Below are 27,880 nucleotides of genomic sequence, written 5' to 3'. Positions count from 1 at the left end.
GTGGGGAAGGCTTACGTAGACCTACCTGGTCAGCAGGGTTGGATACAAACCTAAAGGTTTAAATTTATTACGTTCCTTACTACTTGCTATTTTTGCCACTCCTATACAGGGTGATTCACGGCCATGATGGATTTTTTTTTAAATTTGGATGTTTGCATAAAGGCGCTTGCTAGATCTGTCTAAAGTTAGCATCTTTGTAATTTTAAATGGGACACCTAATATATTATTATATTTTTCGCAACTACTTTTATATCTGACAATTTTTCTATTACACTAACCTATACCAATCTTCAATAGTTTTCGAGATAAAAAATGAAACATGTGTAAAATTGACAAAAACATGATCTTGAATAAAAGCATTGGTTATAGTTGGGTTATACCGTATGATCGAATAAAAACGGCGTCAGCGATGACTATGAAATGAAGATCGCTGATGTCATTTTATATGTAAAATTATATGGGAAATGTCATCGATCGTCATTTCCAAGCCAAATGGACACCTTTTTTTTCGATCATACCGGTAGTATATATTACACACCAAGGTGGAAAGTGTTGAACAGAAATAAAACTTTACACCGAGGTTTGTATACTATTTTATTTACAACCACATCATTAATTAAAAAATGAGGACAGCATTTTATTTTGAAAAAAAAGTAAATATGCGAAAATTTGTCGTTTTCTGTTTTGGCATTTCCATATCTATAGTCAGCTATAGTTACCAGTTGGTTGATATGACGCAAACCTTCAACACATAGCTTCAACAGCAAAACAAACAACTAAGTGACAGTTTTGAATTTCTTGTTCGCTTTTTCGAATTTATATAACAAAGAAAGCCAGAATGTTGTCGGAAAGTTCTGATAATAAAGACTACTTTAATATTGGTACTACACCAGAACTTACAGAAGCTGCAAAAAGAGCAGAAGCCAGTTTACTTCCAGAGAAAAGTAGGGGGCGATATGAAATAGCTAACAATATCCTGGACAATTTAAATGGCATCAGCCCACGGAATGGAAGTAAACTTTCCACCCGTGGCGTGGGTGGGAAGTAAAAATTAGAAAACTGACATTTTCCAACTTTCAAAAAGTCGGAAATGTCAACATTACTTATATGGTTGTAAATAAAATCATAAATTCGGCATATTGAAAGCTGAAATTTGGTTTAGAGGTTAAGGAAAGTCGACATATTCGATATGTCTAAATCAGCCAATTAGATATCAAACAGGGAGATCAAAGAAATATTTTTGTTTGTTATAAAATCGCTCAAATCATTGTTATTTTAAATTCAAGCCTACGTATATATTATTAAAAAAATCGAAATACAAATAAAATTGCTTTTCAACGATATATCATGTTCCTATACCAAAACGTTAATTTTTTTAGTAAAGCCATTTAAAAGGTAATAATTCTGTTATATATTTGATATCAATTATACGAGTACTTTTAGTTACGTAATCGAGGGCGCGATTTTTAAATTCATTGTTGCCAACCATGGTAACATATTCGTCTCCGGTCTGATTAACTGGAATTTAAATTTCCCGCTGGGGATTCAGGTGGTAGCTCTGCTGTAAAAATATCAAGTTGCCGCATTTATTTATTTATTTTCTAACATTGACATTCGTTTTGACACTTACTTAGTTTTGTATTACGAGATTTTGGTTTAAATAAATAGTGTTGTGATACTTTAAGCTTGAAAATGTTTACTAGCAGACCTTGCTCTCGAACATTGTTCTTTTTAGAACCTCTTTTAGTGCGAAGTGTACAAGATAGCTTAATCTTAATAGCCGTAAAAAACTCATCGCAACTTTATTACAATATTTTGAACGGGAAAGCGGTAATTATTGCCCTTTATGTCCCTTAAGTGCTGTTAAGAAGGTGCGTTTTATTGATGTAAATAATAACTGTTTATATATTTATAATTAATTAATTTTTGTTTCTTAAAATATTTTGATTAAAAGAAAATATATAAAAAAGGGCAACGCTGTGCCGGTCAAGCTTAATCACACGTGACTAAAAGTGTATTTGGTATGAACTATAGTTATTTCGTTTGAAGAAAATCATTACCATGACAAATACTTAACTTATATATAAATATCAATTAGAGTTTACTTGCTAAATTTCTAAAATTGTCATGGTAACGAAATTTTTAAAATGATACTATCTATAATAATAAAGTTATTAATTTTTAAATAAGTTTTACTTTGGTATATACAGGATGAGTCTTAAATAAGTGCAAATATTTTTAGTGCTGGTATATTTCGACCCCAGAAACGTATCTATGAGTTTTTTATTGCGATTTTTTTTATTTTTAGTTAAAAAACATAATATCTTCATAATATGGTAACCTAGGTAATAGATTAAATTTACAAGAAAGAAAACCCAAAAAAAATTCAGCGGTTCCCAAAATGTAAGCGAAAAAATCTTATTTGAAAAACGGTAAAGAGAAACTATGCTTTTTTATCGAGATCTACCAGCCCTGAAAATATTTGCGTTTATTTACGCAACCAACCCTGTATAATCAAGAAAATCATAACCAAAAAGAATAAATAACCAAGAAAAAGTAGCAATAATAATTTACTTCTGTAGTAAATTATGTAAAAATTACTGATTTTCTAGCTACCCAACCCTGATATTTCTACCTGTACAGGTAGGTGGGAGGCGCTTGACTACCCAGGTCACGTGACGTCGGTGTTTTTTACGTGAAAAACGAGCTTCGACGCTCGACCGTTGACGGGAAATTCGAGCGGTCCTTGCGAGCCAAACCAAACGTCTGTTTCGATCGAACCTTAGTGAAAAACGGCGGAAAACCCACAAGAAAACGGAAAATCGGTATTTTATGAATGATAATTGATATAATTACTCGCAGTGATTAAGCGGAATGAAGTGTCGTGGCTCGGAATCGGCCAACGTTTCGAATATAGTAAGGTGGGAGTGCTCAGGCCGGGAGGAACAATGCAGTGGTACGTGTACCATTTAAAGATTTGCCATTTTTAAAAGGTAAATATCGCTTTTAAGTAACTGAAACTACCCGGGTTTTTTTAAATATTTTATTTTAATTTTTGTTACTAGGAAGATTTTTGTTTTTTTGATCACAAATTCTTATATTTTTATTATTTTTGTTTTATTTTCGTTTTTCAATTAGATATCTTTATTAATTGTTTTCGTTATTTGTATATTGTTAGAAATTTGTTAAAAGTCTCAAAACTCAAGTTAATCTTGAACTTGTTTGACAAACTATAACTATAAATTTAAAACATTTCTTGAGCATTTTGTTTAAATAGTTCTATTAAAATCTCAATAACATCGAAATTATTGATCTGATGCCAAAAAATTACAACTTTTTGTTATTAGTGGATATATTAACAATAATTGTCAAAAATATAGTCATATAATTACTAATTTTTAAAATTTAATTATTCTGTTATTGATTATTTTTATTTAAGAATGTTCTTGACACCGAAATTCTCACAATACTTATCATAACTCTGTAAACATTTTTGTTTTATTTTGTGTGCTAAATAAAGTGTATAGGTACAGTTAGCAGTTCTAGATATATGACTCCGATTCATAATATTTTATATTCTCATTCCTTATCTCTATTATTTATTATCCTATCTTCACTCAGAACAAAAAAATTCGTTCACAATTAATTATATTGAAGGTAACGCCGATCAGCAAAATGAATTTATTATTTGAAATTTCTATTTTACAAAAAATATTTTATTTGTACATTTTTTCAAAAATTTAATTTCTCAGAAAATAATTTATATACTTACCGATATCAAAAGTTTTAACTAGATAAATATTTCATTGTTCTGACAGATAGTATTTAAAACAATAAATATATATATTATTAATAAGCCAGAAAGTTCACAGAGAGATAAATAGATTAATAGAATTTAAAGAATAACTTTCTATCTGTTGTTTTAATATAACTGATGTCAAAAGCAAAATTATCCTAAAAAGCAGTTATGTTTTGAGAAATCTTTTTATATAAAAATCGAGAAAATTCTAGAAAATACCTACGCATTATATTAGGTCAAAATACATAAGTTAGGACTTTGACGTATTTATTCTTAGCTTCATTCAGAACCCCGCAATTAGTGGAATAAATTAGTGGTTTCAATTACACTTTATACTTTTTAGTTTAGGAAGATTCGCAATGTTCGCAAAAAACACAAATTAAATTAATAGAATATCCTAGCAACAACTTGCGTTAGTCAGTTGCATCCATAGAGAAATAGCTTATTTTATTTAGCTTATAAAACAATCAACTTTTGATTTCTAACCACAACTTCTCTTGACGGTACGAAGTATAATTAGTGGAAAAGTCAAAAGTTTGATAACTTTTTCTACTAATTGAAAATGTCTACCACTAATTTTGACGTTCTGAATGCTTCCATTGTAATTAAAGGAATAAACTTCTACGCTAATTAAAACCACTAATTGCGAGGTTCTAAATGAAGCTTTTTATCATAAAACCATGTCAGAACATTTATTATTGCATTTGTTCCATCAAAACAAAAACAAAATCAGAACTTATTACAGATCTGAATACCTTTAGGCACCGCTTTAGGTTTATTTTTTGTTTATTTTGAATTTTGATGTATTTATTTTGTATAACAGGTCTGGTCATTTCACCTGCGTGGTCTGTTTTAGTTTATGTGATGGTATGTATTTTAATGCATGTGACAGAGAAAAATATAAATGACCGGTTGACAGACAGAGAGACAAAATAAAAAGCGGCATACAGTGTGGCCGGTTTTTACGTTTGTAGGAAAATGTGTGTAGAAAAAAATAAACTATTTTAAAAACTTTCATGTATAATATGTATACTACTAAAATGAAGATAATATATGTATGCTAAATAAATCTATTAAAGCTGTAGTAAAATGAGTAAATAATTGTGAAAAATGAAGTTCCAACCCTAGACGCAACATTTTTCATAAACGTCTAATTGTGCGGTTTGAAATTTTGATGCAACATCCGGCAATACCGCATAGAAGAAATGTATCAACCCAATTTTTATCTCTTTTTAATACATTCGATTTTCTATTACGCTGTCTAAATCACTGTCTTACACGTTAAAATCCAGACCACGCAGTTCCCATGATCGGTAAGTACATATTGCAAATCTGAAAAATTTCTGCCAAAATAAAAACTAAACTAGAATCATGTTTTCTACGTATCTGAAGACCCTGACGCATTTATTTTTAACCGACCATTATAACAAAAAAAATAACAAAAAGCAAAATAAAAACACTAAATCACCGCAATACACCAAAACACTTTTACTTTTACACTGGACGCGCGTTTCGCTAACCATGTTAGCATCATCAGCAGATGATTATAAACTAAAGTACAATTTACAAGTTGAGCGTTTATATACTCGTCCAGTGGGCACCGAGTGGGCGTGGCAAACTCTAGCCAACCGAGTCAGAGCCCACTGAGCGTAACAGTGGAATTGGACCGTTGTCTCTGTTCATACTATCTTTACATTTATTAATTCTGATGCTTTCATATGCATCTAATTGCCTGTAATTTGAGACTTGTTTAATTAATTTTAAATTATTAAGTTAGTAAGTTAATCTTATGGGAGGGGGTTAAATATTTAAAAAAATCTCTTAAAAAACTCCAAAATTACAGTAGCTAGCAAAACGCGGTTTTCAAATTGAGATTAGGAATAATATTTGCAACAAAATTTGTAATAACATCAAAATCAGTTAAAGTCGCAGTTTTCGAGATATTAACATATTTTAGTATGGGCGGCTATACGTGTCTCCCGGCGCCAATGTCAATTGTTTTAGCAATAGACCAATAGATAAAGTTTAAAGTCAAATGTTCGACACATGTATTTCTTGTAATTAGTAATAAAATATTATTTATTCCACTATGTTTATCTTTTTCAGGAAAAAAATCCTGCCCCTATATCTGCATCGTCAATCCGGATATAGCATTTTCCATTGTTCCTCAGTTAATAGTGCATAAACTGTCGTGATATCGAAGGTGTTGAAGAAGAAAGCTAAATGACTCGATCGAGCATCAAAAAATAAAATGTTTTCCTTGAATCGGACGTTGAACCACTTTGTGTGCTTACTAGTGTTATCAAATGTCGCGTTTGTGTTCTGCCAAGACGATTCCCAAACGTCCAACGACGGGTACTACGGAAATAATGATAACGGTGCATCATCCACCATGACGGAGTACGCTGGAGGAACCATAGAGAATGATAAAGTGATTTTCGAGAAGAGCAGGAGTCCGTATTGGTTAAGGAACGATATAATAGTTGAGCGAGGTGCGGAACTGGTAATCGAACCTGGGGTGACCGTCAAAGTGGAACCGCAGGTTGGAGTTACGGTCAGAGGTGTACTAAATGCACAGGTGAGCAATTATTGGGTGTATACAGGGATGTCCCAGACTGAACGTGCATTAGAAGTTTCTAGAGACCCACAATATCTAGATCGGAGATTTTTTGCACATCATTGTTTTACAACTAGATCTATCGATTAAAAATATTTTCAATATGGCGGCACCGAAATACCGGAAGTTGACAGCAACTTTCTTATTTTAAATGGCTGCCCCCATTTTTTATTACAGACTTAAATTCCCTGTAAAATTTTAAGAATTTTGATATTCAACACTCTATACCTAACCTTAAGGGTTTTTGAGAAAACCCTTAATGTTAAATCCTTAAAGTTTTAAACGTCAAGTGATGTAAAACAAGAAAAATATACCTTTTGAAACTAAATCTTAAATAACTTTAAAACGATTTATTTTATTTAGGTCTGGGAACATGTATATAGGGAAATTAAAACAAGTTTCGGTGCACGTCATTAATGACACCATGCGTCGTCTTATGGAGTTTGCTGATGGTCGTATTCTGATGTGCAACCAAAGTTATTTTAATTTCCCTATAGTTAAAACGTAATGAACTGAAAACCCGTTTCACTGGTGAAATAAAAAAGTAGGTTTCCATTTGAAAAAAATGATTTATGATAATTTTTTAATCGCTCAATTCCATTACAGCTACCATCATTATTATATGACATTTAAAGAATTTAATTTTTGAAATAGATAGCCACATGTCTTCTCTTTATGTCACAATGGCTGTGGTAATCACTAAATTTGACGTTTAGGCTATACAATTTTTTTTGACAAGTTTTTTTCCTCCAAAAATTTTAAATATTTTTTTTTCTCAGAAACGGTTAATGTTAGGTGTAGAGTGTTTAAATCCATATCCATAGAATTTTACAGGGAATAAGTAGATATGTAATAAAAAATGGGGGCACCCATTTAAATTAAGAAAGTTGTTGTCAACTTCCGGTATTTCCGGAAGTGTCACCATATTGAAAATATTTTTAATCGATAGATCTCGTTGTAACACGATGATGTGCAAAAGGAAGAAACTTCTAATGCACGGTCAGCCTAGGACACCCTGTATACTGTATTATATAGATGCTAGGTCCAAGTCAAGACCTTAGTGTCAAATCTAGAATATATTTTATTTTTTGATATTAATTGACTAACAAATTTTTATGTCAATTTACCTACTCACATTTACATCATCATCATTATCATCTTCAGCTTATTCAACAATTTTCAATTATGATGTAGTCTCCAAGTTATCCATGCTAGTTTGCTAATATAATATCATAGTCCCATCTCAGGTTTGGTCTTCCTCTAGGTCTCTTAATTTCTTGTGGGTACCATGCTGTAATATTTTTGGTCCATCTGTTGTCCGTCCTTCTTGCCAGGTGTTCTGCCCATTGCTATTTGAGGGATTTGATTCCGTAGATGACATCTATTACCTGAGTCTTTTGTCGTATCCACTCTTTTTTTACAGTCTTCCTTGGTTATTCCCAGCATATTTCGTTCCAATGAGCGTTGTGCGACCTACAGTTTTCTTATAATGTCCTTTTTAAGTGTCCAGGTTTCGCATGCATAGGTCATATCTAGTAGTACACATTCGTTGAATATTTTCTTCTTTAGATAGAATGGCATTCTAGATGATTATATGATTGAGTTTCTTCCGTAAGTACTCCATGCTAACTTAATTTTTCTGTTGATTGCTGGTAGTAGAGATCCCGAGCTGTTGTATTAGTTGTCCCAAATATATATATATGTTCTCGCCTTTATATACTATTTATTAATTTCATGTCAATATAAGTGTGAGCCCAATATAAATTATCATCTATTGTCGTTTGAAAGGCTACTTGACGTCGTTTATTTATTTTTTTTGATTATGGGAGAGATAAAAACAAACAGCATCAATTTCTATAAACAAGGAAATTCGAAACACTAGCTATATTAGTAAAACGAATGTAATCTTGTTTTTATCTATAATGAGTAACTATGCTATGGGTTTAAATAAATAAGTTTATCATTAACAGAAGTCATAAATAATACACAACACAAAATTCCGTACCTATAACCTATTATAGACATATTTTATCAAGAAAAATTGGGTTACTAGATTTTTATCCTATCTGTGAGAATATTTTCTAAACCAGGTTGAACAAACAAAATAGTATCGGACCTGTAACAAAAGCCCACTTGTTATTAGGGATGTATGTAACTAAGAAAAAGTATCGATAAATATATATATTTTTTATTTTTCCGTTTATTTAAGGGTGTTTTGAATTGACATTTAAACAAATAGAGACATCATACTGTACCAACCAAGAACTATCTTAATTATTTTTGACAAATAGCTATAAATGCAAGAATGAAACTATAATTAACTTTAAACAAATATCTTGTAGGTATAGGTTAGGTTGCTGCGGTTTGGGATCATGTTTGATCCCTCACTTGGAGGCCTTGGGCCAATTGCGATACCCCTGTATTGTTGTACCCTTTAACGCGTCGGTATACCAGTGCCGCACAGTGGCAGAGCAGATGGTCTATGGTTTCTTCTTCCTCTCCGCATTGTCTGCAGTCGGAAACTTTCTATCTCACGAGGTTTACCCCCGTGGGACTGTTTCCAGTGACGACACCTACAATTATGTGTACTAGGTCCTTTTTGTGCTCTAGTAGTTGTTTTGTCTTTTTGCTATCTACCATTGGCCATAGTTTTCGAGCTGTAGCGCAGTTCTCACGGTGCTTGGCTTTGATGGCAGTTCCTATAGCTTACTTCAGTGTATTGATCGTCACGAATGGTGGGTCATCTACCACGGCCTCTCCCCTGGTCCCGTCTTTGGCGAGACTGTCTGCTTCCTAATTGCACACCACATTGCTGTGGCCTGGCGCCCAGCACAGAATAGCCCAGTGCTTTTCGGCATTCCATCACAGTTTTCGATCTCACTGATTGCATGGTGATGCTTCTTAAAGCGGCCAAGCTGTCACAGTATATCACTATATCCCCTATTGGTCTATCAGCAATTTTCTCTCGTATTCAACTAGCCTCTTCCTTTATGGAGTAAACCTCTGCTTGTAGAACATTACAACCATCCGATAGCCTTAAAGATCGTAGGATGTCTAGTTCCTCTGAGAAGATGCCTATACATGTGCCCCCTAAAATGGTGGAAGCATCTTTGTAGACTGCTATCTCTTGAGTGTTCATTACTACCTCCGTGCTTTTCCATTCTTCTCTTCTCGGATGCGAATTCTTATCTTTTCTCCAAAATCATGTTTGGTGAGCATATCTAGTCCGTTTTCTGGTCTAGCAGATGTGGACTCGTGTTCACCATGATTTTTCCTATCGGTCGAGTGACCGTAGTTGGTCTGGTTCCACAGATTTAGCAGCCAAACCCTTCACGAGCCAGTCGATTGATTGCAAGTCCAGAATTGCTTCTAGCGCAGCTTGTGCTGTGTTGTTCCTTGCTCCAGTTGTACCTAGAGCTGCTAATCGCTGTACTTTTGTTAAGCTTTTTCTATTAGTCTCTTTAAGTACCGCTTCCCACCATACTAGTGGTCCATAAGTGATGATTGGTCTAACTATAGCAGTGTACATCCAGTGTATAATGTACGGTTGCAGACCCCATCTCTTTCCAAATAGTTTTTTACATGCACAGAATGCATTTATTCCCTTTATCATCCTTTCCTCCGTGTTCCTTTTCCAGGAAAGCTTCGAGTCCAGTATGTAGGTATACAGTTAAAGAGTTTTTACTATATTTTACATGTTTAAGTAGGGAAATCGATAATAGCACAATGCACAAAGAACTAATTTTGAAGCATTTCTAAGATTTACAATAGTCCTACTATAATTCATCTCCGTACGTATGATGTTTTCTAGTTATATTTTTAATGCTTTTTAATGAAAACCAATATATAAAATAAACAAGAACTAATACAAAGTAAACACCGAAAAGCGCAAGAAACTAACAATGTCAAGAGCAAATCTAAACAAAACTTTAAAAAATGTTTCACAAGAGGTTTCGTGTACGTAAAATATTCGATATTTTATACAATATCGATAAAATATACTGGGTGAGTCTTAAATAAGTGCCAAATATTTTAAAGGGTTTTATTTCAACCCCAGAAACACGATTATGAGTTTTTTTCTCGCGAAAAATGAAACTTTTGATTTTTTTGAATTTTTAATTAAAAAATATAACTTGTTGATAATATAGCAACATAAGAAGTAGATTAAATTTTTAAGAAAGAAAACCCAGAAAAAAGCAAAAATAAATATTTTTAAGAGATTTTCAAAGTAAAATAACTCGGTTATTTTGGACTTCGAAAAACGGTAGTAGTCTAAGAGCAAAAAAAATTTTTCAACATAAAAAACCTTATCATCGTTACATGGCTAATTTTTTGTGTGAAGTATCCTTTTGTGTAGCCATTATGAAATAGTCATGTCTGCCAGCGCGATCCCGTGGCTTAAAGCGGGGGCGGCCTATCAAAAGGGTGAAATTTTGACACTAAAAATATTATAAGGTACATGAGTTATAATAGCGAAAATAGCTTTTATTTATTATTAAGAAACCTGGAAAATTGTTGGAGACATTTTTCTAGTCGCTAAAATGCCGACAGACAACGCGAAAGAGGCATGAAATTTTAAAAATTATTAAAAAATGAAATTTGAGAATGAAAAAAATTATGGCATATTTGCATGCGGATTGGTGAAATGTCATATTTATTTATTTTAAAAGCCGTATGCCAAAGGGCAGACAAAAAGATCGTGGCTCAATCAGCTGCAGACAGTTATCAAAAGCGCGATATTACTCTAGTGCTTTATTCAGGGAACGCTAGCATCATCAGCAGATGATTATAAAGGAAGAGAAGAGATTTATAATCATCTGCTGATGATGCTAACATGGTTAGCGAAACGCGCGTCCAGTGTAAAAGTAAAAGTGTTTTGGTGTATTGTGGCGATTTAGTGTTTTTATTTTGCTGTGTAACACCAAAGGTTCCAACCCTCAACTTTAATATACGATTATATTATAAATATATTTTTATATTATTTCAATAACGATTTCTTTGTCTGTCCTTTTGCATACGGTTTTTTAAATTAATTAACAATAAACATGACATTCCACCAGCCGACATGCATGTATGCGATGATTTTCTTTTGTCAAAATTCTATGCCTCTTTTGCGTTCTCTGCCGGCATTTCAGCCACGAGAAAAATGTCTGTCAACAATTTTACACGTTTCCTAATAATAAATAAAAGCTATTTGGCAATTATAACTCGTGTAACTTATCATATTTTTAGTGTCAAAATTTCACCCTTTCGATTGGCCGCCCCCGCTTTAAGCCGCGGGATCGCGCTGGCAGACATGACTATTTCACAATGGCTACACAAAAGGATACTTCACACAAAAAATTAGCCATGTAACGATGATAAGGTTTTTTATGTAGCCAGCTCTCAGTCCATAAGGAGAAAATATGTTTCTTTTATCAAGATCTACCAGCCCTGAAAATATTCGCACTTATTTAAGACTCACCCTGTATATTATATCGATACTTTGGAGCATCTCTGCTTAATATTTTCTTCGTTTTTACGGTTCTTAGCTTAGCAGGTTGATGCATTTCCTTTGTGCCTCGATAACGGATCACCTGCGCATGTTAAACAAAGGGCGTTTGATCTCAAGGTATTATCTCGTACTATCCTTGTTTGTATCTCTAGTGGAAAGTGCCTTTATTTCAGAGACGCGTAGTATTTACGGCTGGGTAACTTAGAAGAACCGGTTTTTTTAAATCAGAAAGTCACAGACCATCGAAGGAGAGCAACTGTTTTTATGTATATTTAATACGTTATTTGATGATATGTGTGCATTTTAGTTTAAACCCCCCCAAAACTTGTTCCTCTATTTTATTGTTTTTTTACATTCGTTTCGTCGTTAACTATTTCAAAAATGATAAAGATAAAGAAAGAAAATCATATGATATTTTACCACGGTTGGAAAAAATCACGATTTTTTAAAAAAATCAGATTTTTTTTTATTTAAATCAAATTTTTTTGATTTTAATTCAAAACAATATTTAAATCAGATTTCCAAATAACTAGGATTGATTTCCAATTAAAGTCCTATCCTAAATGGCTAAATCTTTATAACTCTACCTGATACCGATAACATTAACAATTCTACGGCGCGTGTCATTTTTCCACATCGGCCCCAATATATTAAAAAAAGTCGCTGGCTGCAGATCAAAAGGATTTTCTTTCAAACAACCCAAAGATATTAACTTTTGTCATTTTAACGCATAGGTATAAAAGTAAAGCACTGTTACGCTTAAGCACAAAAGTACAAATAAAATATATTATTAAACTGAATTCAAGTGTCAAATTCAACGAGTGTACAAATTGTTGCTCGTTTACTATTCATATTATTTGCAATGTTTGAAATTAATTAAAAAATTATTTGTAATGTTTTTTTAACTTTTAAAAGATGTATGTTCTATTCGGAGTAAAAATGTACTTTTTGTGCCTCCCTATAACGTCGGAATAGCTTTACGATGGTCCTTCAAAGGTACAACAACGTCAAAAAAAGTATAATTTTGACTCCTAATAAAACAATACACTATTGTTCGGAAATATTCTTAAATCGAGAATGAAATTAGTATGTATTAAGGGTATTATCTAATGTCAAAGTGTAAAGTACTTACTGCAGATCAAAATGGCGGTAGGAATTTGGATACCGCACCGTTTCAAAAAAAAATAAAACATTTCGTTTTCTGACAACGATTATAGATTCTGGGGAATGAAGATACATATAGTCTCTATATCAGAAGAACCTAGTTCTGGCACTAGACTTTGGCGAATAATATGTATTCGAACAGCGAATTTTTGTCACTTATACCCCTGTTTCTTATACATAAATTTTAAAATAAATCCCTACGTTTAGCGGTTTAATGGATTCACACGAAATTACTTGAAAAATCGGTCCAACATTTAAATTGATAAATAGATATCTTTATATAGTTTTATAACATTTACAATTATTTTTCGATTTATTATCTGTTGTTATAGAAATATTTTTTCTAGTTTTCTAGTTTTTCACAGTTTTATAACTTTTACAGTTATTTTTTAATTTATTATAAAGTTTCAATATTTTTTTAATTTAAATCACATGATTAAAATTAAAAAAAATCACTTGATTTAAATCACGATTTAAACCATGATTTAAATCATGCCAACCCTGTATTTTACTAATAAATTTACTATGGAAAAATTAAGGTACACCTCTAAATATGATTAACTTAAAACTGAGTTGTGTAGAAAAAAAAATTCTAAAAAAATATAATGGACGGTTTATGCGAAAAGCTTTGTCTACTGCATAACGTCATTAAATTTACCTAACATAGTAAAAATTATCTTATGTGTACATCAACCTGTCATAATTTTCTACAATTACCTTAAAACTATCGCGTAGTAGTAAAGTTTATGTAGGTCAGTAACAATGGAAGTGATCTTTAAATGGTGTACCTAGTGACAAGTAAAGCATGCAACAATTGCTAATAATATTAATATGACTGGTATTATCGAAAAGAGATTGTGTTTCTAACTTTCTATGAAATAAAGCAAATAAAGTAAAACCAAAATTATTATATGTATATGCTCTACTTTACATTTTGTTGTTCTGAGACAAATTAAATTTTAAATGAATTCAAAAAAGGCTGTACTTAAAACTTAAACTGCCGTTAAACGGTAACTTACTAAAATGCCGTTAATAGGTATAACGTCGTTGATGTGACGCACTTGACGGCTTTATGAAATATAGGAATTTTATAAGGACTAACCAACGCTATCCACCCCACCAAATAACCAACTTAACCAACGCAACTAACCTAGACATTGATAAAAAAAATTAAAAAACAAATATAAATTAGTAAAAACCAACGAACCCCACCAAATAACCAACTAACCGATGAATTAACACCCTCCAAATAGCCACGCTAACCAACCCGCCAAATAACTAAATCAATCCAACCAAAAAGAGTGAAACCAATGCAATAAGATCACGCTATAAGCAAAAAAAAAATATAAAAAAGTTTTGGTCGACGTGAGATTTGAACCCCGGACCATTCGCTCACGAAGCAATAGCCTCTGCCACGGAGCCACAGGCGCTCTTGTAAAACGCTTATGGCTAGGCATTACTTTCCGCCGACATGAACGACGTCACAATATCTATTAACGGCATTTTAGTACGCTACCGTTTAACGGCTGTTTAAGTACATCGTTCAAAAAATTGGCGCCTGGAGGGACGCCACAGAGGGGCCACGATAGGCCAAACTCACCAAAAACTCTAAAATCAAAATTTAGGTAACTGACAAAAATTACCGGTTTAAACCTATTGCAATAAACCCGTCTTTCGAAATCACATTAGCTTTGAATTCTCCGCGTCATAAAACAAAAGATAAAGCTTGTCAAAACTGGCGTCTTAAATGCTAACAATGTTTTGAGACAATTATTAGTGACAAATTCGGTACTCTGTTTGTGCTATAAAAATCGAATTTACTTTAATAATAATCATGCAAAATAATCAGCGTGGTAAGTAGATTACTATTGTATATAAAAAAGATATATTGCTATATGTTACTATTTTCCGAGAAGACATTTTTATCAAATATGCAAAAATAAACAAATTTATTTAGACCTAGGATTTCTTTTAAACAAAAAGTAACAAATTCTGCCGTATTCAGTGTAAATTTTGGCATAGTTTTTTTTCGTGAACATTCTTATGTATAGTCGTATTGCAATTAGCTACTACTTTTTGCTTATAATGCTCTTATTTAGGCAGGCGCAAGAGCATGATATTTTTGTAACCCTGTTACTGAAACTGGCAGTTGGGCAACTCTTCTATCAATTTTGTTTATTCCTGGTTTGTTACCTCTTGTTAGCAAAACAATTGCCCAATTTTTAGAGATTCGTCTACAAGGTGTTGCAGAAATAGCTCAGGAAAAATAAAACTTATTTGCAAAATTTGCGTTTGTTGTTTCAGATTATTTGAACATAGAAATTAGTCGAAGAGATCTGTGGGAAAAGATTCAAGAATGCCAAAGAAACAAAACCGACAGTGCACATATCTTAAAGAATACATAAGAGATTTAACAAATTGTCCAACTGATAAGTTTCAAATTATTTCAAACCAGATTTCAAAATTTATCTTTGACTTTAAAACAAAATGGCTCAAAGCTTGCAGAGTTAGGCAATTTTTGGGAAAACCAATAAAACTTGGCTTGATACCAAAATGATCTTTATCAACTACACACGCTCTTTAGACAAATCAAAAATCGGTCGCCCTTTGACTGATTTTTTATGTAGTTCCGATAGTAATAAGCGTCAGAAAACTGCTGACTTGCGCAAGCAGAATTCGGTCGAGGTTATCTGTTATGCGGCTCAAATGGAGCTCAGAAAATCTGGTAATGTGCAAGCCTCCAAAATATTACAAGAAATGTTTAACAATCCTGCGAGAGCTTCCGAATATATAAGTGCTTTAAATAAAGTTATGACTGCAAATACACAGTTGCCCCCAGAGGAGGCACTTTCAGTTTTAGTGGAAGCGAACTTATCTCGTAATCAATATAATATAATTAGAGAAAAGGACAAAGCCAGATTTCCATCATATAAAGTTGTGCAGCAAGCCAAGCTTGCATGCTACCCTAATGGTATAAAAGTTAGTTCCAGTTGTGCAGAAGTTGAACTTCAATCTCTACTTCAGCACACCACCAAAAAAATATTGTTATTACAAGAAGAAATTCTGGCTAGGTTTGAACGAAAAATATTGAAAAAGGTATTCTTAATATGCAAATGGGGTTTTGATGGCTCTTCTGGACAAAAAAATTATAAACAAAAATTGGAAAATGAATGTGATAGTGATTCAAGTGCATTTGTAACCTGGCTGGTGCCTATAAAACTAGTATGTGGAAGCCCCAATTCAAAAGACCCGACACAAGTTATCTGGCAAAACCCCTGTCCGTCTTCTCCGCGATACTGTCGCCCTATCCGGATTCAGTTTACTCGGGAAACCACGGAAACATCACAACAGGAGCAAAACTTTATCGAAAGTCAAATAAAAAGTCTTCAGGAAACTACAATTGAAATTAGTGACATAACTGTGTGCGTTAAATACATCTTAATTTTAGCCATGATTGATGGTAAAATATGAAATGCGTTAACAAATAACAAAAGTACGCAAAAATGTTATATTTGTTCTTCTGGACAAAAAGATTTCAATAACATTCAATTAATGATATCAAAACCTTGTGATACTCCTTTATACCGTTTTGCCATTCCCGTCTTGCACTCTCGTATCCGGTTTTTTGAATATATTTTGCACCTTTCTTATAAAATACCAGTAAAATGTTGGCAAGTTAGAAACGTTACTGATAAAGAAAAAGTTTTTGAATATAAAAAGGGAATTCAACGAGAATTTAAACAAGAACTAGGATTAATAATTGATCAACCAAAACCGGGATACGGGAGTAGCAATGACGGAAATACGGCAAGACGTTTCTTTGAGAATGATTTAGAGATCTTATTAAAAAATTTAGTTTTTAGAGATCTTAAAAAAATTAAGTGCTATTTTGGAAGTCATTACCAGTTATCATCAAATTAATGCCGATTTATTTAAAATGTATTGCCTGAAAACAGCACAATTACGGGTAGATAAATATCCTTGGTATTATATGACGCCAACAGTTCATCTAATTTTAATTCACGGTGCAGAAATTATTCGTTCCGTCCTACTTCCGGTTGGCCAGCTCTCTGAAGAGGCTGCAGAAAGTAGAAACAAAGATTTTAAAAAGTATCGAGAAAGCTTTGGTAGAAAAACAGCTAGAGAGAAAACTAATGAAGATGTTTTCAGGAGGCTTCTTGTCTCTTCAGGTCCTTTTATTACGGGCATTAGAAAAACTCAAAAATTAAAGAGAAAGATTTTTCTAGCGAAGCTTTAAATATGCTTTTACCACCGGTGACATCGGCAGTGGATGATGTTGGCCAAATTAATAAAGATTCTGATAGTGATAACTCTTTGGACTGTAATTTTGCCTAAAATAATTTTTCTTCAATGAAGTATAAACCTTAGGTTAGTGTCTCTATTTTCAGTTAATACATTATCAAACCACCGAAATATTAATATTTTTAATTAATTAAAAAAATGTTAATTTAGTATTTTGATAATGTTTTTGGTATTATAATGTCTTTTTTTCATTTCGCCACTCTTAAATTTACTTTGCCTTCAGCAAGTGTAATTTCAAGAAGAGATATTTTTTTGTTATAAAATATAGTTATTAATATATGTATCTACCTACTAAGCTGTTTTTCTACTTAAATTTCTTACAACTTTTTAAGGAATAGCATCTACCTACTTAAAAGGTGTCCGTTATAATGAAACACCCTGTATAGTTTCCGTAATATCTCAGCTGCTATTAATTTGTGTCATTTACATTTTAGATACATTTCAGAATACAAAAGTACAAGCTTTAATGCTTCCCAGAATTGTTGGTAAGTTTTGATACTTTTGGCCCCACTGTGGGACGTATAGCAGCCCAAAATATGTTAATAAAAAGTTGGTACGCAGTTCTTTTAGTTTCAAAGTAAAGGATTTTTTCCAATTTTGGTCCGCGGTTATTTCCCCTATCCACCACCTGAGGTCCCGTCCGATGGGAGTTTGGAGTTCTCCACACGGATTTTCTCAAAAACGGACTACGGAAACACGGAATATCTCAAAAACTGAGACTTTGACTGATTTTGATGTTATTACAAATTTTGTTGCAAATATTATTCCTAATCTTAAATTGGAAACCGCGTTTCGCTAGCTACTGTAATTTCGGAGTTACGATTTTTAAAATTCTTAGCCCCCACATACCCCCTTACCAACCCCCCACCCCCACCAAAAACTAATGGCCAGATTCTCGGGTGCCACACTATTTTTGTGCCAAATTTGGATAAAAACGGTTTAGCGGTTTTTGAGTTATCGTGTTACAGACGGACAGACAGACAGACAGACACCATGAAAATATTTTGTATTTGGGTCATTTATGACCCAAATAACAAAGTGAAATTAAAAAACTTTTTTTGCCGATCTTAATAGCCTACCATACCGGTCACAGGTATGGTCGGCTATAAAGTATTATGTATAGGGACTTTTGAAAAAAAGTTTTATTTTTTTATAATAGTTTTTTTTAGAATTACTTAAAAAAAATATTTAACCTTGTAATCTATAATAATCACACCTTTCTTTGATATAAATGTTTTAGGTGCAACTTGACAAACATCTCAGAATAAATACCAATTTGAAAAGATCAGAATTCAACAAAAAGGTTATAAAAGGTCGTTGTAAACCTTTTGTTCTTTAAGACGACGAAGAAACAAAAAGGTTAATCGTACTTTCGTTTAATGTTAGCACTTGTTAACTCCTAAAAATTCCAACATTAAAATTCTTAACGAGTACCTATCACACAATTAATATGCTACAGAGTGCTTGGTTCACGTGGTGAAAAAGATGTCTTCTGTTCAATGACCGGATATACAAATGTAATTGAGTAACATCTCAACGGGTTTTCAGGCATAGCTTACAGAACAGGTAAAAACATTAAAAATACCTTTGTGGTTCCTCAGTCACAAAGACTAAAAGTATCAAAAGATACTATATTTAATAGTGGTATATAAAAAATAGAAAACCTAAAATAGTTTTGTCAGAAATTTTTTTCCGGATATCAATTGATAATGAATCAATAATTTAGTGATAGTAAAATAGTATCGCGTTTAGACAGCCGTGAGTCATTTCTTAATAATTCACACAGCTATACCATACGAACAAATATCATGATTTATTATTAATCATTAAGATACTACACTCTAGCATTTTCCATGCTAATGGAAATCTAAATTCGCATTAATCACATCATTTCCCAGATTACGAGGTGTATTTATTAGAAAAAAAAAACAAATATTTTGTAATAATACAGTTAAAGTGATTTCAAGAAATTTGCCTCGCTTTTAAGAAGCAAGTGCATCAATTTTTATTAACTACTATGATTAATATAATTACTGGAAATTTGGTGAAAAAAAAATGAAAGGATAGAAGCCTTGTTTATAGGATATAAGTTAAAAATATATAAATCATAATTTTCAGCTTATTCTACCATTTCCAATTATGGTGTAACCGCCCTCACATATTTAGATACCCTCTTTATAGTTAGGACCTCTAGTTGGGCACATTGTTGTCTATTGTTGGCTATGCGGGCCCAAGTTATCCCTGCTATTTTCTAGTATCATGGTCCAATCTCAGGTTCGGTCTTCTCCTAGGTCTCTTAATTCCTCGTAGGTACATGTTTTTGCGACAGGGTTGCGTACTGTCTCCACTCCTATTTAATTTATACTCAGAAGCTATTTTCTAAGAGGCTCTGGAGGACGTGGAAATGGGGGTTAAAGTTAATGGAGTGTGGATTAATAATATCCGCTATGCCGACGATACGGTCTTAATGGCAGACAACAACTGGTCAACAAGGTAGGAGAACAGAGCAAAGCAATGGGTTTGGTTTGGTTGTGAATCACAACCAAATTTATGATTATATCCAGAAACCCAGATGTATTTATAAACTCCATCCAAACATTTAACTCAAAGCCCATAGAAAGAGTAGATAAATTTAAGTACTTGGGCATCTGGCTCTCCGAAGATTGGACATCAGACAAGGAAATTAAATGTCGCATCGAACAAGCTCGGCAGGCATTCCTGAGGTTTCGAAAAGTACTTGTCTGTTCTGATTTTGACCTTAGCCTTAGATTAAGATTCGTAAAGTGTTATGTGTGGTCGATGCTCCTTTATGGTATGGAAGGTTGGACATTGAAAGCAGCTACTATCAACAAATTGGAGGCTTTTGAGATGTGGCTATATCGCAGAATCCTGAAGATACCTTGGACGGTTAGATTGACAAATGAGGAAGTTCTCCGACGCGTTGACAAAGAGCGTGAATTATTTGAATTGATTAAAAAGAAAAACACCGCATACCTGGGGCACATAATGCGAAACCCCAAATATCAATTCTTGCATTTGTTGATAGAAGGCAAGATCGAAGGCCGGAGAGGTATCGGAAGGAAGAAAATGTCATGGCTGAGGAATATTAGACAGTGGACAGGGCTACTCGATGCTCAGTCGTTAATACACACCGCCCGGAACAGAGAAGCAATGGAAAATGTTATCGCAAACATCCATTAATGGATCTGCACTAGAAGGAGAAGACATGTTTTTGTGGTCCATCTGTTGTCCATCCTTCTTGCCAGGTGTCCTGTCCATTGCAACTTGAGGGATTTGATTCTGTGCATGACATCTATTACCTGGGTCTTTTGTCGTATCCACTCTATTCTTTTACGGTCTCTCTTGGTTATTCCCAGCATATTTCTTTCCATTAAGCGTTGTGCCACCTGAAATTTCCCTATAATGTCCCTTTTAAGTGTCCAGGTCTCGCATGCATAGGTCATGACTGGTAGTACACATTGGTTGAATGTTTTCTTCTTTAGATAAAGTGGCATTCTAGATTTGAATATGATTCACTCAATCATACTCAAAAAACTACATATAATATATATATATATATATATATATATATATATATATATATATATATATATATATATATATATATATATATATATATATATATATATATATATATATATATATATATATATATATATATATCCATAAAAAAGACATAGTGCAGCAAATTATATGATTTTTGAAATTTTGTTTTTTATACAAATCGAAAATTACTATAAATACGTAATTTTGATTTTACGAGCAGTATTGGCATATGAATTTAAGTCAATACAACATACAGCCTTTTAGATCTCCTAAGATTTTTTTATTTTAAAGCAAAAATGAACGTACAAAAACTTTTCAAATCTTCTCAATACCATATTTTATTTAGATAACAAGTCTTTTTAAAACAACAACAAAAATAAAACTATTCTGACATCAATATTAAGGCAGTAAAATAAAAATAAACTGAATATAAAAAGTGAACACAGCGACTAATTTGAGTCATAATAATTCTTTGCCTGTTAAAGCTTGAGTCTCACTATATCTTCCGTTTCCATTCCATATCCATTCCATATCCGTTCCGTATTTTTTATTGTATTGACGCTATACATAAGCTTCCGTTCCGTAACCGTTCCATACTTTTTATTGTATAATTTATATCATTACGAAAGTTTCATTTTAAAAATGTGTGTCTTTTGAAAAAGGTAATAGATTTAATTAAGAGGTGAAAGAATAAATAAATATCAGCAAAATTTTAACCGAGCTGGTACAAATGTAAGAACTTGACAACGCTGTTTCCGATACGCTTCTACGAAAAAAAATGTTTGGAAGGAAATGATATGGAACGGAAGGGAAATGGAGTGAATAGTGTGCATTGTCCTATTTATTTACATGATATAATATTTTATGTAAAGGGAAGGGAAACGGAAGGGAAACGCAGTGAGAATCAACCTTAAATTGGCCTTCAAGTTTTGCTGGATGAGACGAAAGTAGAGATCTCTATCACTATGTACAGGGTGCCAGGCCACAGCAATGTGGTGGGCAACCAGAAAGTGTGCAGACTCGCCAAAGAAGGGGTCAGGGGAGAGGCGCCGTGGCAGATGACCCACCACTTGTGACGATCAACATACTGAAGGAAGCTGTAGGAACTACCATCAAGGCAGTAGGAGACGTGGCAACACTGTGCGCTACAGCTCAAACACTGTGGCCAGTGGTAGATAGCAAAAAGAACAAAACACTAGAGCAGAAAAAGAACCTAGTACGCATAATTGTAGGTGTAGTCACTGGAAACTGCCCCAGGGGGTAAACCAACGGTAACTTCCAACGAACTATTGAAGAGAATGTGGAGAGGAAGAAGGAACCATAGAGCACCTGCTGTGCCACTGTCCAGCACTGGAAAACCGACTTTAGGGTACGGTTTTTTGGAGGGACTAGAGGAAGCAGCAGAAGCCAACATCAGCGACATCGGGAACTTTGCAAAGAGCTGGAAGTGCTTGAACGCAAAAAAAATGCGTATCCATGGTGCCTGTTTCGAGAAACTGCCATATTTTTTAGTATTTTTCGATTTTTAATTCTCTACATTTTTTGTTAATATCTAGACTCTTTACTCTTGATTCTAGAAAAGAAGTATTAGAAATATTTTACGTAAAAATACTGGCTGGGCTGTCATAAATTTAGGACAGAAAAATTTAAGGTGATTCCTAATTACAGATAATGATTAGTGAGCAACTGCAATTAACTCAATAAATGTTTTATTGGTAGTTCCAGGTCTAAAGGTCTCATTTACTTAAGTACTTAGTTAATTTCGACTTTAAGAAACGTAAGTTATTACCAGTTATTGGTAATGAGGTGAAAGTAGTTCTGATGATTCACAGACGGTACCGGATAGTGGTACAAATAACCGTGGGTATGTTAAATAATTCAAGTTGCATAATATATATATAGTTTATTTTAGTCTATAAAATCAACTGCAACTTAGTATATACAATACATGTATGTACCGGGTACATATTTCTTTATTTATTAATTAAAATCTGGTATTTTAAACAAATGTGGACACGTATACAGGGTGCTACAAATTCGATGTACGAGCATTAGTATCTCGGAAACCGTAATAGATACGAAGATGGTTAAATTGGGGCAAAGTTGCGCCTTGGGATGTTCACCAAGATGCCATCAAAAAAGTTTTAAAAATTTCAAGGATTGCTGAGTTTTTTGGAAAATAAATTTTATTTTTTCCTGTCGTTAGTTTTTAGAAAATCAAAAAACTAATTGCACATTCTCATAGCCACTTTATTAGGGCTATCTGATAGCATTTTTAGATATTCAAATTAGCTGATAATTTGTGAGATACAGAGGCCAACTTATTTTTTTTTTTAACGGACCTGCATTTTTTATTTTAGGTTTTAAAAGAATTCGATCTCCTGAGTACAATGATATGCCACACTTTATACTTTTTTTGTTTTAGGTACCTTAACAACAACAAAACTCTGTAATTATTATTTCAAATAATTTCAAGTCTGACTCTGGTTTTTTAAATTACTTAATCTGATTATATTCATCGCAACAATATTGACCAGCGCTAATTAACATTGAATAAGGAAAATCGAGCCAATTGAAAGATTCAAATTAATAATATCTAGGTCGGCAATTTAAAGATATTATTTTTAACTTTTTTTATTGTGAATTTGAAATCTCAGTGTATATCTCTAATAATATGCATAATATTAATCGTAGTTACTATAAATAAATCAACTTCTACAAACTAGTTTCTAATGCTCTACATGTCAGTAACGAAATGATTACTACCCTCCCTATATATTTTGATTACTACCCTCCCTAAATTTATTATTCGTTCAATTTTATTTATAGCTCTTTGAACTTTGAACATTTATCTTCTTCTTATATTTCCTTTGGCCATTTTACTGCTCTACAATTTCCAATCCATCTTCCGGGGAAACGATTTGATTGTTTAAATTATGTATATTATATTTATATTATTTTTTATTGCATTTGATTGTGGCATATCATTGTACTCAGGAGACCAAGATCTTTCAAAACCTGAAATGAAAAATGCAGGTCTGTATTTAAAAAAATTAAGTTGGCCTCTGTATCTCACAAATTATCAGCTAATTTGAAAATCTAAAAATACTGCAAGATAGTTCTAATAAAGTGGCTATGAGAATGTCCAATTAGTTTTTTGATTTTCTAAAAAGTAACGACAGGAAAAAATAAAATTGATTTTCAAAAAAATCCGTTTTCTCCAAAAAACTCAGCAATCCTTGGAATTTTAAAAACTTTTTCGAAGGCATCTTGGTGAACATCACAAAACACAACTTTGCTCCAATTTAGCCATGTTCGTATCTATTACGGTTACCAAGATACCAATGCTCGTACCTCGATTTTGTAGCGCCCTGTAGAAGAAAGAAACAAATTTAGATTGGAAAGTGCCAAAATATCTTTGGAAAGTGCCCATAAAGACAATGTAAATACTATTAATTTGACGCTTACAACGGTCGCTCTCCAAAGCTTTTGATTTTTATTCAAATTTATTATTATTTTATTTCAGTTTTTTAAATAAAACACAGATTTTATTCTATATAAGGACATGTATGAAATACCTATGAAACATTGGAAACTGTCGTTATGCCACGATCCACGATGGTTTCCGGAGTTCACAGTTCATACAGTTTTTTAAGCTTTTTATGCCACATTTTCACAATTATAATGGGTTTGAGTAAATAAACTTTAAATTAAACTCACAAGATAGCAATAATTACTTTGAAAATGGACGCTTTCAACACTTTTCGGTATTTTTTCAATGAGAGTGGTTTAATACAGTTGAGGGTTGGAACCTTTGGTGTTACACAGCAAAATAAAAACACTAAATCACCACAATACACCAAAACACTTTTACTTTTACACTGGACGCGCGTTTCGCTAACCATGTTAGCATCATCAGCAGATGATTATTATAATGAATGAATTATTTTAAAATTCGACTTTTCAAGTGGAGAAAGATACGTCTAAATATTTTTCGATACCCTTTGATAGAGAGTTATCCCGTGGTCTAAAAGGAATTTTTAAGAATGTCAATTATAAACTTGTGTATAGTGCTAATAATAAATTACAACAATTATTAGGTAATCCAAAAGATAAAACACCTCCACTGGAAAGGTCGGGTATTTATGAAATTTCTTGTAAAGATTGTAATCAGAAATATGTTGGGCAAACTAGGAGATCAATATTAACTAGATTTAAAGAACATTTAGCTCAGATAAGATATGGTAGACCGGATAAATCTTGCGTTGCCGAACATATTGTTGATAATGAACATTGTATAGATCTTAATAATTTAAAATTAATTAAACAAGTCTCAAATTACAGGCAATTAGATGCATATGAAAGCATCAGAATTAATAAATGTAAAGATAGTATGAACAGAGTCAACGGTCCAATTCCTTCAAGTTCTTTGTTCCTACTACTCTAGTGGCGGAAATCTAACTGTTACGCTCAGTTGGCTCTGACTCGGTTGGCTACATTTTGCCACGCCCACTCGGTGCCCACTGAGCGAGTATATAAACGCTCAACTTGTATAGATCAACAATTTTGATAGATTTTATAATTTTTAAGATTCTGACTATGATAAGAGAAACTTATTTCTGTTCTTGTTTGCGGTTGTTCTTAGCAACCGCTATAGCAGCGCCCTACAACGTATGCGCTCCAAAACAATTATAAGTTTTGGCGGCAAGCAGAGCGTTCCAATCTAAATTTATTAGCCGACCATACCAACACGTATGGTAGACTATTAATTCACTCAAAATGAGTTATTTGGGTCATAAATGACCTAAATACAAAATATTTTCTCTCATGGTGTCTGTTCGTCTGTAACATGATAACTCAAAAACCGCTAAACCGATTTTAACCAAATATGGTACAAAAATACTGTGGCACCCGAGAACTTGACCATTAGTTTTTGGTGGGGGTGGGGGGTTGGTAAGGGGATATAGGAGGGTTTTTTTTAGAATTTTAGAATTTAGAATGAGTGGGAGGGGGGTTAATCACTTCGACCTTACAGATCCATTGTGTCCCCCTTTCTTGAATCCTAACTCATCATACAGTCCCAGGGCTTTGACAAAAGCCAGTATCTGGGACGGTTTTATAGAGGGTAGTTCTCCATCTCCAATATCAGTCGTACCAAAATTCATGGCACGAATGGTTGTCGTCTCGGCACTCAGTGATGAGGAGTACTGGTGTTTCCCCATCTTCCCCACAGAATCTGCATTCGCCGTTTCTTCTTAGTTTCAATCTACTGAGGTGTTCATTGAGGAGACAGTGTCCTGTTAAAAACCCCGTGACAATCCGAAAATTGTTCTTACTCAGACCCAGGAAGATCTGTGATTTTTCTTGATCATAAGCCCTCAGAAACTTCTTCGAGTGTAGGAGGGGGTTAAACATTTTAAAAAATCGTAACTCCAAAATTACAGTAGCTAGCGAAATGCGGTTTTCAATTTAAGATTAGGAATAATATTTGCAACAAAATTTGTAATAACATCAAAATCAAAAGTAATTTGCAAACAGTCAAAGTCGCAGTTTTTGAGATATTCCTTGTTCACGGAGTCCGTTTTTGAGAAAATCCGTGTCGAGAACTCCAAACTCCCATCGAACGCGACACCAGGTGGCGGATAAGGGAAATAACCGAGGGCCAAAATTGGAAAAATTCTTATACTTTGGAACTAAAAGAACTGCCTACCAACTTTTTATTAATATATTTTAATATGGGCGGCTATACGTGCCTCCCGGCACCAATTTTTTTCTTTGTTTATGGTCACACGTTTGTTATTAAAAACCAGGTAAAATACGGGGTGTTCCAAAGACTAGAGAGACTAGTTAGAAATCCACTAGATGGTCATTTCTAAAATAAATTTATTGTTATTGTCTTCCGACCTGTAATGTTCACTGTCATTTACATTTTATATATTTAAATTTCAATTCGAAAAGTAGTGATGTGCTTTTGTGATAGTGAATTTCAAGCGGGCATGACATAATTCTTCTTTCAAGTTGTTAGTTTTCTACGTTCCGACTCGAAAGATATACGGTACCGCGAAGTACGTACCTTCGTAGGTCAATGGCACCGGACTGGCCCATAGGACTGGCCTAGTAGAAATAGATCAAGAGCCGTGGGATGCTAGAATATTGTTCTTTTTACACGTTCGCCTTCTTTTCTTGGGAAATCGCAATTTAAATTCTGTTGTTTGTTTATTTATTTTTTATCGAGACCGAGTGACGTGCTCCAATTCTGCGGAGAACGTAATTGTTCTTCGAAGTCTTTGTTCTTACCCGTATAACCACGCGATATAGTAAACTCAAGCCTATGTAGATTCGTTTCTTTGCTACAAAGATGTCTCGATAAAGACTTCATATATAAAGCATATTTATAGAATACTCAAATATTTCCTTTACAGACATGTTCTGTATTTAATCTTTATAGCAACCATATAGCACTGCCTGTATAGGTACCTATGTTCTCCTATAGAGAATAGATGATTGATATTTATAACGCACATAAAGAATCCCTATATAGTATCGATAACGCATAAATACAGATTCTATACAGTTTTTCTATGACAATATTCACTGTTACGAAAACTTTACTTATCCTTTATTAACTCTATACAAATTTGTATAGTTATACATAGTAAATATACGCTGATCCTTTACAACTTCATGTATTTTATATATCTATAATGATATTCCGCTGGTGCATCATTTCTGGGGATAGAATCATTTTAATATGCCAGATACAAATGTGCTTCTCCGTGTTTCTTCAACATTATACTCTAACATAACGGAAGAAAAATCTAAAATTTGAAATCTGTGTATTTTCCACAAGTTGAGTTATTATATATAAAAGAATATTGAAGGGCAGGTCATACCTAATATATCTAATCAATAGAAG

General features: G+C 33.2%; 1 protein-coding gene across 2 annotated transcripts in view; it reads left to right on the top strand.

The window, feature by feature from the left end:
* Window positions 1-2,713: 2,713 nt before the first annotated feature.
* Window positions 2,714-27,880, top strand: part of LOC115874546 (protein bark beetle) — a 53,616-nt gene continuing 28,449 nt past the window's right edge. For both annotated transcript variants that reach the window (XM_030889723.1, XM_030889722.1), the window contains exons 1-2: window positions 2,714-2,993; window positions 5,906-6,377. In XM_030889723.1, coding sequence (XP_030745583.1) covers window positions 6,051-6,377 — 327 coding nt within the window. In that variant the 5' untranslated portion in view covers window positions 2,714-2,993; window positions 5,906-6,050. The remainder of the gene's footprint in view (window positions 2,994-5,905; window positions 6,378-27,880) is intronic.

The sequence above is a fragment of the Sitophilus oryzae genome, unplaced genomic scaffold (assembly GCF_002938485.1).
Source record: "Sitophilus oryzae breed Bouriz unplaced genomic scaffold, Soryzae_2.0 scaffold_1297_pilon_pilon, whole genome shotgun sequence".
NCBI lineage: Eukaryota > Metazoa > Arthropoda > Insecta > Coleoptera > Curculionidae > Sitophilus > Sitophilus oryzae.
This window is presented reverse-complemented; position numbering and strand designations above follow the sequence as displayed.